The sequence below is a fragment of the Populus nigra genome, chromosome 1 (genome assembly GCF_951802175.1).
Source record: "Populus nigra chromosome 1, ddPopNigr1.1, whole genome shotgun sequence".
Lineage (NCBI taxonomy): Eukaryota > Viridiplantae > Streptophyta > Magnoliopsida > Malpighiales > Salicaceae > Populus > Populus nigra.
The window spans coordinates 41,648,442-41,663,115 of NC_084852.1; the positions used below are offsets into that span (position 1 = coordinate 41,648,442).

Here is a 14,674-nt window from a genome sequence, read left to right on the forward strand (position 1 = left end):
ATATTTTTTGTTAACTAATTTTTTAATAATAAATAAATATAGAAAAGTTTAAAAAATAAATAATTTCTCAAAAAATAAATTTCAGTAAACAAGCATGACGTAAATCTAGAATGAAAACACCACCATCATCTTGATCCAGGGGCTTCTCCCCGTGAAATTGGAAACATTTTAAATAGCAAAAGGTCTAGTCGAGCCCAACAGTGCCAAACCAAGGAGCGGCAAATGGAGAAGAGAAGAAGGCCCATACAGGCCCAATAACGGTCACAACCGAACAACCCCATAAAGCCCAACCAGATAGCAACAAAGGAGAAGAGGAGCGGAATAACAAAGTAGGTAGGAGAGGAGAGGAAAGGAAAGGACCCTATTGGTCCCAAAGACGAGAGGCCCATTAGAAAGTGGCCTCTCTTCTAAATACTAGTCGTCAGGCCGATTGGATTATACATTTTTGTATTTTCCTTGAAGAAATTGCTCGAGATATTCAAAACGCAGAACCAGAATGGAGTATCATTTTACTCAGATACTTCAACCCTGCTGGGAGCTCATGAGAGTGGTAGACTTGGTGAAGATTCCAAGGGTATCCCAAACAATCACCTGCCCAGTACCTGGTGGCAGATTTCCTGAGCTTAATGTATGCGGTCATGACTATCCCACAAAGGATGGCAATGGCGCATTTGGAAAAGCTTCTGACAAGGTGACTGTTCCTTCTCCTCACTTGTCATTCCTTCTCTTAAAGAAATGCAGCTAGTCAGAGTATTCACTATAAATTCTGTTTTCAGAAAATCCCTGTCAAGTTATGCCCAAGAAAGCCTGGCAATGCTCCAAATGTTTATGCTCCCACAGAGAAAGCTGAGAAAGAACTTGGCTGGAAGTATTTTCTCAACCCATCGTTTTTCCTGACATTTTGGCATTTTACAAGGATCTTCTCTTTTGGATTCCTAATAAGTGATAACAATGCCAGGCTTAATAAAATATCTGTAGCCCATGCACTGCTATATATAAATCTGAATCGATCATTTTGGCTATCATTTCACAAGCTAATTGTAGCATCAGTTTCAGTCCAATCTGTCGGTCCTTTGTTATAATTACGGTGATGGGATTCTCAGGGCAAAATACGGGCGTGGAGGAGATGTGCAGAGAACAATGCTCATGGGTTCACTGCACACAGAGAACAATGCTCATGGGTTCACTGCACAAGCTAGTCCAGATCAATCCACGGCGCATGGACCACAGTAACTACGGGGAGCTTTTTTTACATGACTTTGACTTTGACCTGATCGGTGGGATTGTTGGACTATTTGCCACACACCCTCACAGCGACCTCCTATCTAGTTCTTGGAAATCTCTCTCTCTCTCTCTGCAAAGCATATCAAAATCCAAACTTCATTGTCAATGCTAAAATGGAAACCAAAAGGAAGTTGCGCAGAATAACCTGTCACTGTTATCTCCTTTTCATTTTGGGCAGAACTATGATAACCTGTCTGTCACTCTTCCTTTCCCATCCCAGTTTCTTAATCTTTCATTATTGTTACTTGCAACAAGTGTAGGATTCTTTAATACAACAATTAAAGTTGACTAAGCAAGAGTTGACGTGTGCCTTTCCCTCTTTATCTCACAATCTTCATCATTATTAATTAATAATACACTAAAACAAATGATGTTTTGACATAGCAAATTGTACTGTGCATCTCCTTACAAATCATTATAGTTTGGAATAATTTTTTTTTTAATTCATCCTTGATTTTTTCTTGCACAGTTGAATTCTTTTGAGCCTAAAATATTTGCATCCAAATACATATTTTTTGGAAGGAAATGTTGGATTGAAAATAAGAGAATCAAAGTGAAAATAACGGGTAAAATAGATAGTGGATTTGAATTTTATACAAAAGAGTTTATTTTAGTTCCTTATCTTTTTTAGTTTATAGATAATTAGTCCCTTCAGTTTTAAAATTTAATTTTATTGTCGAAGTTCATTTTCCTTTTTTTTCAATCTTTTTTGTGAGAGAATAGAGAAGGGCTCCTCGGATTCTAGCTTATTCAAGAGAAAATCATTATTTACATCTATTTTGACTACTAAAATGATTGAAATTGGTGTCAATGTATACTTGGTGATGTTAGTCTTATGACGGTTGTTTTAAACCTCGATATTACCTACAAACATATATAAATTGAGGGTGAGAAAATTTTTTTGATTTGATTTTGTTATTTGAGTTGTTTTTTAGGTTTATTGGGTTGCTAGATTAGTTTCTACATATTCTACAACTGGTTTTAAGGTGTTTTTGGCTTTAAATGAATTGAAAAATTAATTTGTTGGGTTAAAAACTCATAGTTTTGATTTTCTAGCCTAACTAGAGGTGTGTTGGCCATTCAAGGCTAGAGTGGTAGTCAAAATAATTTGAATGTTGCCTCGAAAGTGACTTTTTAATCATCATACTCCCCCTCACATGTCACTCGAAGGGCTCAGGTGTATCCAACACACTAACACTTACACGTGCTATCCTCTTTTAGTTGTTAAATAATATTCTATATTTAATTAAATACTAAATTTCCCTTTATTAAACTTGATTATAATTAAAAAAACTAAGATAAAAATGCAATAAATCCCCTAAGCACCAATTTAAAAAAAAATCATTTTAAGAGTAATTGAGTCATTTTATTGTGCTCTAAAAAGTAGAATTTCAAAAAGCCCTTGAATTCCATTTTATTTTGTTTTTTGTTTTTTGTTTTTAATAGTTATTAAGTCATTTTGTTGTGCTTAAAAATACAAAAAGACCATACCCTGGCTAGTTAAAAAATAATTAATGAGTCATGAAAAAAAAACCGTATTACCCTCAATATAAGGTTCGATGATTTTTCTTAGAAGGAAAAAATAGTTATATCATTGTTAAAATTCATAATAATCTGTGTCTTAATACACAATAAAAATCTGAGCTCTTTTATTTTTTTTTATTTAGATAAGTTTACCGTGATATCTCGTGGATCAGAATAATTTTTTTAACAAAAAAGAATTTTAAATGTATTTTCTAGCAGTAAAAAAAATCTTAATTATTAACTCAAAATATGATGTATGCATTTAATAAAATAAATTAAAGATCATTTGTGCTAATAAATACTAAAATGAAATTCTAACACTATCTAAAGACTAAATCATAAAGTTAAAAAACAAGCGCAACTAAAGATATTTGATCATGGTTCACAAGAAGATCATTAAATTTTTAATTTAATTATACAACATTAATGTTTTTATAAGAAGAGTAATGATTTAAATTTCATTGAAGAAAAAATAATTTGCTAGCAAATGACTTCCTTTTCTTATTAATATCTTAGATTTAAAAAAAAAACAAATAGTTTTTCCTATGGTATTCATTGAATAAAAGCTAAAAGCATTTAGAAGACATATCAAAAAATAATTAGTACAAGGATAAAAAAGATACATCTATAACTAAAACTCATTTGTCTCATTAATGAGCTCTCTACAAAAAATTCACTAGAATATTTTTTTCTTAGTTAAAAAACATAATAATAACATAATGCTAGTTCATTATCGTGGTGAACTCTTTGAAAGTGTCACTAAACCTGGTTTAGTTTGTCATCTTTGAAATCTTCTGACTCGATTCCTTGCCTAACATGAATTTCAAATTAAACTATATGAGAGTTAACCTGATAGGTTGATATAACATGGTGGGTTTGAAATGTTTAATAGTAACTTGAAAGATAGGTAAAAATGTACCTTGACTTAATATTTTTTTGTAAGATGACACATATTTTTTAATATTTGAGACGATGACATATTATATATCAAACTCATAACTTTGATCATAGATCTAACTGAGTTTAAAATATTTATTTTTTAAAATTATTTTTTATTTAATTATATGATAACAAAATTTAGCAATCATAGCAAAGCAACCAAATAAAAAAAAAAGAATATTATAGGTTGTATAAAAAGAATGATTGTTTGAGAATAACCCCACATGCTTGGGCTTCTTCTTTTTCTCATATTGGGAAAGCAACAAAAGAGTAAGATGAAATGTCCTCTATTATGGTAGATGATGCATCGTCACCCTTCCCAAATTCTACCTATTGCGAGGCTGTGAAAAATTAGGATATTTTTTTATCTAAAAATATATTTTCAACTCATCTTCATCTAAAAAATTTATTAAATTCTATTAAAAACTCATAAAACAAACAATTTATAATTTTAAAAAACTCAAAAAACAGTTTAAAATTACACAATTAAACTAAGAAAAAAAAACATCTCCCAACCCCGATCTACCTTTTCTAGCAATATAAAAATCCAAAAATACCTCGTTGACACTCCTCTCATAAAGAAAAATATTAACACCAAATTTGATTATTTGTTATTGGAATCCAACCAACTGAACTCTTTCTCTCTTCTTTGTTGTTTTCTAACAATGTTTTTTTTTTCTTTTCAAATTTAGATACTAAAATGTAAATAAAAAAAAAACTAAACCATTTAATTCCCAAATTAAAGGGATCAGATTTTTTTTAAAAAAAATATCACTAAACACAATATTGAAAGATATAATTAAAAATATTTTTAAAAAATCAATAAACAAAGCCTAAAAAAGAGAATGTACTAGTTACACCACAATTTTCTTAAAAAGAAAAGAGATGCCATTTTTTCTTTATTTTAATTTTAATATTTTCATTTTTAATCTCTTACAAATAATAAAATTGAATTTTTTTTCACTAAGATAAGCACCACTCAATATTATAAAAAAAATTTAAAACCGTAATAACCTTATAAAAAAATTAAAATAATTTATTAATTTCAATATAAAATTCTTTAAAAAAGCAGAAAACCAGAAGAAAAAGAAACCAAAAAACAACATTATACAAATCCACTGTATTTTATTTCACAGGCTGCAGTACATTGCTAGCTCTTTTATTTTTTATTTTTAACGGTCAACTCTATAGTCCGTTTTTAAGTTTTCCATCAATACCTAATCCTTCCTGGAAACTCCATGGATAATATAACAAAAACACACAGAAGATGCAGAGTGTTGTAAAAACCAAGCTCAAAAACAAAGTTGATTTTAAAGCCTCCCCCCACCCCCTCCTAAAAGAAATTAAAAAAACCACTGGAAGCAGTTTGAGGAACCATTTCTTTAAAGGAAGGAGCAGTTGGCCTTGGACAGCAAACTAAAAAAATGAAGCAGGAAGGAGAGATGTTTGTTGTTGCTTGCAGACCCATGGCTGGTGTGTCGCCTGTATCAGCCAATTCTCAATCGCAACAACCATTCCCAACACCTTCACCATTCTCTTTCTCAGATGCCCCTGCACGATTGAGCACTAGACCTCCCATTTACCTTTCCAATCTCATCCTTCGATTCTTGGCACTTGTGTTCTCCTTCGTCTCTGCACTTTCCCTGGCTGCTTCATCATCCAAGAAGGATAGCCCACGTTCTTCTAGCTTCGCTGACTACTCAGAATTGCTGTAAGTGTAGCCCTATACCAAAAGTTCTGAAATTTTAGTTTCCATATTTTCACTAATGAGGAGCTCTAAAAGAAAAATTAATTCAGCGACCCACAAATCAAAAGCAAGAAATAAATCCATGACTTCGATGTGAAAGGCTTTCTCATTCCTATGGTATTTTATTTTCATATTACGAATTACGTGTCAACAAATAATAATCTGATCACTCTACTTCCTTGTGTAGGTACTGCTTCATTGCATCTGTTTTGGTGTTCGTTTATTCTGCTTTCCAACTCTTCAAAGGTGTTTGGGACATTGCACAAAGAGGCATCCTCATCTCAGACATGTTCTCGGACTACATGAGCTTCATTCTTGATCAAGTAAGTGCAGTTTCATAGAAGCTTAAAACCTTCTAATTCCTCTCAATGTTTTTGGCCTTTTGTCTCTATCAGGAAAATACAGTTCTTCGATTACTAATCTTTTTGTAAGCATTTAAAGGTGGCAGGCTATCTTCTGATCTCTTCTAGTTCGGTAGCAATAGTGTCCATCCAACAGATTGATAAAACTGCATCGATTTTGAAGGCGGTCATCATTTCCACAGTCGTGTCGTTTGTGACTTTCCTTGTCATTGTGATATGCACTCTGCTATCAGGCTACAGGCTATGCAAGAGAATCATCTGGTGACGCATCTCGTGCCTGCTTAAAATCCTAGCTTTCTTTCTGAACCACAACAAATCATCTCCGATTTAGCATGTAAAAGAAAAGGAATCCCCTTTATGGGAATGCCCGGTGTAATATCATGCTCTGCTGCTTCTTCAATCATATGAAATACAATCATTTTCCTTCCTCTTGTTTTCCAGGTTAAACATGATTGGGTGCTAGGTTGTGTAGGTTGTTGCTACTGGATTGATAAATGAGTTGATTTGTAGCTATTTTACATGAAGGTCATAATCATAGGCTTTTTAAGTGGTTATTATTACTTTAAGCTCTAAAAACTGAATATCTCATAATAAACTTCAAATTCAACATAATCTAGCTGCAACAAGCTGCTTAAGAAAACAGCAGGGATTGACTATGCCATAAAACATACCCGTTCTCTTGATGGAAATAAGCAAAACCAAAAGATATAATAATCTGTCCATCACCTCAAGGCCTCCGCATGTTTCTTCTCTTCTTCAGTGACAACAAGCTTGCCCTTTGTAAACTCGCATGCAGGAATATAGAACCCAAACTGCTTCTGCAGTTTCTTCACAACAAACATTCCTGGCTCCTCGCAAATTGTCACCACAGTGCCCTTCCTACCAAGCTGGCAGGTCCTGCCAGCTTGATGTGCATAATGAATTGAGTCCATAGGCAAGTCAAGATTGACAACAAGATCACACTCTGGAACATCCGGAACCCTTGCTGCAAGTTCATTCGTTATGAGAACTCTCTCCTGGCCACTTTTAAATTTCTTGTCAAGATCTCCATGGAGCTCTGCAGCATTCATCCCACGAGCCTCTAGTTTGAAGACAACATCTTTTAGCTGCCTTGTATGGTTCATGAAGGCTATCACATACTGTGCATCCAGTGCATGAACACGTCTTCTCAGAGTACCAACCTTGCGGTGTAATAATAGCGTTTGGATGCTGGAGGAAGGCTCTGTACCGTTGGCCGAGGCTGGAGATTTGAGTCTGAGCTTGAATTAGAAATAGGCCTTGACAGATTAACAGTTCCAGGAAGTTAAATGAAAGAAGCTCATCAATTTCATCTAAGACCAAAAAACGACAACCACGGTTATGAAGTTTACCAGCTGCACTAATCTCTGCAATCTTGCCAGGTGTACCCACAACAATCAATGGCTTGTTTTTCTTTAAAGCTTCTTTCTGTCTTGACCAGGACAAGTTGCTGAACCACTCTCATGTTATCAGGTCCTAACAGCTTCTATACCTCTCCCACTATTTGCATGCCTAGCTCTCTAGACGCCGCCACAATCACTGCTTCTATGTCTTTTTTTTTCCGAGTTTCTTTATCGCCACTTGAAGATTTATTCTTCAGAGGTCCAACTTCAGACAGTATAGGAAGTACATATGCATGTGTCTTCCCTAACCCAGTATATGATTGTATGACAACATCACAGTTCATGAGAATAGTCGGGATTGCTGCAGATTGAACATTAGTTGTAACATTAAATCATCCAATCTCTAACCTATCTATCAACGGCGAGGAAGGCCAAGCTCAGAAAATGACTTTGCAGCAAATGGAGCCGACTCTAGTTTTGTTGCCTCCAACCACCTTCATTCTACTTTTCGGTGCTTCATTCGGATAATTCACTTTCAGATTCTCAGGTTTATTTCTTTTATTTTTGGTAGTTGTTCCAAACTCGGTATTAAATCCAAGATTTGCAAGAGTGAGAGGTGCATGTTTGTCCCTGTCAATACGACACACTACGTTGACAAAAAGCCGAGATAGAACCAACTGATAACTTCTTAAAGGGTAATGACTCCCCAACAAGAAAGAGCAACCGCGGTGATGCTGATGATGGCATCTTTGCTAGAGTTGAACCAAGCAGAGATTAATATTTGAACAATCGATAACGTCTCACACAGGTGACATCTTAAGCAAATACTGTCAGAGCCTTCGAAGAGAGAGAAGCCCATTCCTTCAAGCTGCATTTTAAGTAGACAGCAACAAAATCAAAATCAGAATGATGAAAATAAACTTGACCTTCAAATAAGTCGTAAACGTTTTAGTTTTGGTTTCTTAATAGTTATAAAAGTCCAGTTGGTTGAGGCATTTTGACAAACAGGGTATGAGCGTCATAAGTGAATGAAAATACAACAACGAAAGAGTGACTAATATCCATCTAAGCCCTGAGAAATAACGATCAATTTTCACCGTTTCAACTATTCCTTGTTCTATTCGAAAAGGTTAAGGAATTAAAATAGCTTTTTTTTTTTTCTTCACAAGTTCTATTTGAAAAGGCCAGAAAAGTTGAGATTAAACCTTGGAGAAACATAGCAACTGGGGGCAAGCCAGGTATCCTAGTAGGCAGGGGATTCAAAACAAAAGTGATTGATCCAGACCAGGAAAAGAAAGTGTAGTCTTGGAATGGGACTAGGTTTAGGTGTGGAATTCCTTTTCCAACACATCCCAGAATGGGCGTTATGGCAAAGAACAAGAAGAAAGCAATCTGTTACAAGGGACATAGTTATTAGATCTACTACTAGTGCTTTATCCATAGCCTTCCTTCCTTTACCAAAGCTATCTTCTCTGCTTGCTACAATGCCGCTTAGTTATGAAAGATAGGTTAATATCAAAGCATCCCCCAATTGAACCCATCGGTAAGAATGCCGAAACTTGTTGAATTTGATTCATAATCATCATAAAAGTAAACAATCACTGCTTCTCAGAGCAAGCTGTGGCAATTTATGAAATGCCGAGGAAACAAATTTCCCTGGCAAGATACAAGTCAAAAGAAGAATATACCCTTCTAGGCGAAACAAGCGGGCAAGCTCCCTGCGAAGCTCATCATAGCTGCTCAACTTGAAAGTATGTAGTGAATAAAAATTGAATAAAATATAGCAAGCTGATCATAGCTGCTCATCATAGCAAGCTCCCTGCGAAGCTCATCTTAGCTGCTCATCCGTAGTAATCTTCGGCGATTGTTTTTGAGGTAGTTTTCATGATTATAATTTAAAAAAATTAAATTAAAAATTAAATTTTAAAAAAATATAATCAGGTGAGATTAGTTAAATTTAGATACCTAATAAAAATTATGGTTAAAATTTATACATAACAAAAAAAATTAAATAAAATATTTTATGATTATATTAAAAAATAAAGTTGTAGTTGCTTTTTATTTCTAAATGTATCAAAATAACTTTTTTATTTTAAAAAAATTATTTTTAATATTAATATTTCAAAATAATTTAAAAACTCAAAAAAATATTAATTTGAAGTAAAAAAAAATTTTAATTTTTTTAAAAATTACTTTTAAAACGTAAAAATAAATAGGTTTTATGAAACTTAGTTAAAAATACATATAAAAATTACTTCATAAAAATTACATTTTAAACTTAATTTTTTAGTAGATTTTGTAATACAAAATACAGTTTGATTTATTACTAAATTTTTTTTATATTTATTGCATCGCAAACATAAAAATGATTGTAAAATAAACGTAGCCTAATGTATCGAAACACTGGGTTTTAATTATTTCAAAAAAATTGAATAAAATAACACTGGCAAGAAGTTTTCAGCTCCCCATATTTATACGAAGAGATTAAGTATAAAAAACAAAAATATTGCAGACAATGCAGAGAGATATTATTATATATGGAAGAGATAAAATAAGTTTATAAGAAAATAGTGCGGATTTATATTCATTAAATATAAAAATAAAAATATATTTTCGTTGACCAATGAATCCAACAATAATTTCTTAAATTTTATATTGAAAACAAAAAACGAGTCAAAATATATAATTTTTTTTTGTAATTATCTTGAAAAAAAAAACGTTGCACACTTTTGGTTTTTTCAACCTCATTTTTCCTCTCTTCACCTCCATTCTTTCTTTTCGTCGGCTCCTTTCTTCAATTCTAACCTTTTCTTCTTCTTCTTTTTCTTCTTTAAATCTTTATTTGTCCTGAAATTTTAGATAGAAAAAATAATATTTTTATCTATTTAAAAGTATAGTTGTAGTTGCTTTTTAAAATATTTTTTATTTAGAAATACATCAAAATAATATTTTTATATTTTTATAAAATTATTTTTGATACCAGCACATCAAAATAATTAGAAAATACCAAAAAATATTAATTTGAATCAAAGAAAAAAATAAAAAAATTTTAATTTTTTTTAAAATACTTTTGAAACGAAAAAACAAACAGGGACAAACCACCGATCATGAGTGAAAATTTATATTTATTGATATATTTCATGAACTTTTTTTATATTTCTTTTAGTATTATAATAACAGTTATTTTTTTAAAATATTTTTTATTTTAAAAATAATATTTTTTATTTTAAAAATAAAAAATAATTTAAAACAAATAAAAAATATAATAATGTTTTAAAATACTTTTAAAATTAAAAAAACAAACAAACAAGAGAGTTGAAGAACTAGCGTGTAGGACACATTTTAAGACACGTATTCACATGAGAAAAGTCTACATGCTGACACCAACCACGTTCTATCGATACAATGTATTTGGGTTTAACAGTTGATTAAGAAGAGGCAACTTGTCTGAAATCTCCATATTGAACATGATTGGTTTTATAAGGCATGCTCCCCTAATGATTCCCTTTCCCTAGCTTTTCTTTTTTTATACAAGAAATATTATCCATTCAACTTGCATATTTATGATATTGAATCTTTTTTAGAATGATTTTAATTGAATATACCTGCACGTTGGTTTATTGCATTCAGATAAATTTAGCCCTTTGCTTTTTAAAATGGAGATTAAGTAAAATTTGAATTTTATTTTGTTTAAAATTAGTTTTTTATATTTTTAAATGGTTTTGATACATTGATATCACAAATAATTTTTTAAAAATAAAAAAAATTATTTTAATATATTTATAAATAAAAAATACTTAAAAAATAGTCACTAACACAATAACAAACACTCATTGATTTACTAAATTTGTTTTAATATTAGTTTTATACTTTAGATATATATATAAAAAAAAATCAAAGCAACAAACATATTTTTTCAACCACCAAACCAACTTTTGATTTTTTTTCCTTTCTTTTTATCAATAATATATATATATATATATATATATATATATATATATATATATATATATATATATATATATATAGCTAGGAAGGCAGGCAGGCACGCAGCCGCCTCTATTACAAAATTTAATACTGTGCACTTGCCATAATGTATAGGAATCCAAAAGCCGCCCCTCCCCTATATAAAGACCATAAATGACACCATGAATCAAATCACAGATTCACATAAGCTAGTATCTAGTAATCAACTATGAGCCACTTAACCACATTTCTCACCTCCTCTCTCCTCTTTAGCCTTCTCATCGTCTCTACTAATGCAGCCACCTTCGAAATCCGAAACAATTGCCCTTACACTGTGTGGGCCGCAGCCTCACCTGGCGGTGGGCGCCGTCTAGACCGTGGCCAGACTTGGTATCTTAATGTGCCTGCTGGCACGTCCATGGCTCGTATTTGGGGCAGGACAAATTGTAACTTTGATGGTAGTGGTAGGGGTCGTTGCCAAACTGGGGATTGCACCGGTGGCCTAGAGTGCAAGGGCTGGGGTGTCCCTCCCAACACTCTAGCTGAATATGCGCTAAATCAGTTTGGTAACTTGGATTTTTATGATATATCCCTTGTTGATGGATTTAATATCCCTATGGAATTTAGTCCAACATCAAGCGGTGGCTCAGGGAAGTGTCAAGCGCTTCTCTGCACAGCAGATATTAATGGGCAATGTCCTAATGAATTGAGGGCTCCTGGTGGGTGTAATAACCCATGCACTGTGTTTAAAACTAACGAATATTGCTGCACTAATGGGCAGGGGAGCTGTGGCCCTACCTATTTCTCAAGGTTTTTTAAGGATAGGTGCCCTACTTCTTACAGCTATCCCCAGGATGACCCTTCGAGCACATTTACATGCCCTGGCGGGACCAACTATAGGGTTATCTTTTGCCCTTGGGGGTCTCCTCATTTCCCCTTGGAGATGGTTGAAGAACAGCGTGCAGAGCAAGTAAGAAGCTAAGAGCATAGCTGACGACCTGATTTATAATAAATATTATGCGCTGCCTTGAAAATCTGGTGAAATGAGGTCCGTGTATTATGTATGGCTGTGTGTGTCTTTTTCTTCTTCTTTTTTCCTACGTCTAAAAGAACGAAATACGAGCCTGTGTGTTTTGTTCTTGCCTGTTTCCATGCTGGGATGTAATAAAAATTCGAGTGAAATAAAGAAATGTTTAATCATGCATATGCCTATGAGTTTATTTTTTTTAAAATTAATAATATAGGTGTTCTGTTCGGTTCAACTTGCGTGCATCTCAATTTATTTTATGAATTTTAAAATTAATAATTATATAAATATTTAATGACACTAAAATTTATAAAATTTAAACTATTAACTTTTAGAAAATAAAGGTAAAACTTCATCAGTAAATGACATACCTCATATTTGCTATGAGTTAACTTTAATTTGATGACATGACCAAGTTGCCACATATTTTTCAGTGACCAAATTCGTTCCCATTGACAAGTAATTACATAAACCAAGATTTTCTTTACAGTTGGTTCCCGTATTAATTAATTATTATTATTATTTTAATTTCCTCGCTGGCTCTAATTAATAAGATCACCATCTTATTTACTATTGCATGCACTATTTTCCCATGTTGTCACGTCAATTCAAGTTTTCTCCAACAAAATTATAAGGCAGATGCAATGCATGTGAAGTGAAGGAATGGATAAGGCAAATAATATTCCACGCGCAATTCCTCCATTTCAATTGGTATCAATCTATACAGGTGTCCCGCGCTTTACTGCGCTGAATTTTTTGTAATGTACGAACATGATGTATATATTTAAAAAATCCATCACTGATATTATAAATATATATATATATAATCAAATTCACCAAAAAATAAAAAAATAAAAATAAAAAAATAAAGATTAAATTTAAAGAAATTAACATTCAAGATTATAAATTTAATAATGAAATTAAAAAAAAGCTAGGAATTAAACTTAAAAATCAAAACATTGAAGGTTAAATATAAAATGTTATAAAATAAGAAATGACAAAAATACCTCTAAAGGAAAAGCTTATGAGATTTGATTTTATGGACAATTTTGTTATTTTAATTTTAAAAAGAACATTAAAAACCAAAAATGCTCCTCAAAGTAATTAAACAAAAATAATTTTAAGAGTAATTTTCTCCGATCTTTTAGGTGCGTAGCTAGGTTAGGCAAGGCAAGGCTTCTTTACCGAACTTGAAACGCCTCAGAGCATTACGTCTCTCTCTGTCCCGTGCAAGTATGATGGCTTTCGGTAAAGCGACACTCTGCGTCTGCTTGTCGATTAATTGTAGATGATGAAGTGGAAAGGCAGCTCGCCTGCGAAGCTCATCATAGCTGCTCAACTTGAAAGTATGTAGTGAATAAAAATTGAATAAAATATAGCAAGCTGATCATAGCTGCTCATCATAGCAAGCTCCCTGCGAAGCTCATCTTAGCTGCTCATCCGTAGTAATCTTCAGAGTTTGTTATTGTTTTTTAGGTAGTTTCGTGATTGTAATTTAAAGAAAATAAATTTAATAAAATGTAGTTAGACATGGATAGCTAAATTTAGATATGTATTTCATACAAATTGTGATTATTTATATATAAAATATATATAAAATATTTGGTTGTTGTATTTGAAAGTATGATTGTGATTATTTTTTAAAGTGCGTTTTAGTTATAAATGAATCAAAATAATTTTTTTATTTAAAAAAATAATTTGAAAACTCAAAAAAATATTAATTTGAAGTAAAGAAAAAAAATTCAATTTTTTTTAAAAGTGCTTTTAAAACGCAAAAATAAACTGGGTTTTATGAAATTCAGTTAAAAAAAACATGAAAAACTGCTTCACAAAAACATTTCAAACTCAATTTTTTAGTGGATCCCGCAATACAAAATACAGTTTGATTTGTTACTAGATACCTTACCATGTTTGTTGCACTGCAAACGTAAAAACAATTGCAAAACAAACGCAACCTAATTTATAAAAAAAAACAGAGTTTTTATGATTTCAAAAAAATTGAATAAAATAACACTGACAAGAAGTTTTAAGCTCCCGGATGCCTGTTTGTTTCTGCATTTCAAAAGTGTTTGTGAAAAAATTTAAATTTTTTTTATTTACTTCAAATTAATATGTTTTGGTGTTTTTAAATTATTTTGATGTGCTGATATCAAAAATAATTTTTAAAAATAAAAAAATTATTAGTATGTATTTTGAAATGAAAAGTTATTTGAAAAGTAAGTGAATTCAAAGATATAAAATATAAAAATATTGTTGTTTTGTATGTTGAGACAGAGATAGACAATGCAGAGAGATATTATATTTGGAAGAGATCAAATAAGTTTATAAGAAAATAGCACAGATTTATATTCATTAAATATAAATATAAAAATATATTTTCATTGACCACTGAATCCAACAATAATTTCTTAAATTTTATATTGAAAAAAAAACGGGTCAAAATATATAATTTTTTTTTGTAATT

General features: G+C 31.8%; 2 protein-coding genes and 1 pseudogene across 2 annotated transcripts; 2 read left to right on the forward strand and 1 right to left on the reverse strand.

Moving 5' to 3' along the window:
* The first annotated feature begins 496 nt into the window (after positions 1-496).
* On the forward strand, positions 497-1,233 carry LOC133705443 (UDP-glucose 4-epimerase 2-like). Its single transcript, XM_062130652.1, has 3 exons — positions 497-691; positions 777-868; positions 1,104-1,233. The coding sequence occupies exons 1-3, from the start codon at positions 497-499 to the stop codon at positions 1,231-1,233; spliced, it is 417 nt and encodes a 138-aa protein (XP_061986636.1).
* Positions 1,234-4,852: 3,619 nt separating this feature from the next.
* Positions 4,853-9,067, reverse strand: LOC133688637 (DEAD-box ATP-dependent RNA helicase 47B-like; annotated as a pseudogene).
* A 2,281-nt stretch (positions 9,068-11,348) lies between these two features.
* LOC133691447 (osmotin-like protein OSM34) lies at positions 11,349-12,383 on the forward strand. The gene has a single exon (XM_062111963.1). The coding sequence runs from the start codon at positions 11,413-11,415 to the stop codon at positions 12,163-12,165; it is 753 nt and encodes a 250-aa protein (XP_061967947.1). The 5' UTR covers positions 11,349-11,412; the 3' UTR covers positions 12,166-12,383.
* The last annotated feature ends 2,291 nt before the right edge of the window (positions 12,384-14,674 follow it).

Coding starts and splice junctions, on each gene's coding strand:
- LOC133705443 (XM_062130652.1), top strand. CDS start 497: ATGGAGTATCATTTTACTCAGATACTTCAACCCTGCTGGGAGCTCATG. Junction 692..776: donor TTGGAAAAGCTTCTGACAAG/GTGACTGTTCCT, acceptor TTCTGTTTTCAG/AAAATCCCTGTCAAGTTATG. Junction 869..1,103: donor GAGAAAGAACTTGGCTGGAA/GTATTTTCTCAA, acceptor TGGGATTCTCAG/GGCAAAATACGGGCGTGGAG.
- LOC133691447 (XM_062111963.1), top strand. CDS start 11,413: ATGAGCCACTTAACCACATTTCTCACCTCCTCTCTCCTCTTTAGCCTT.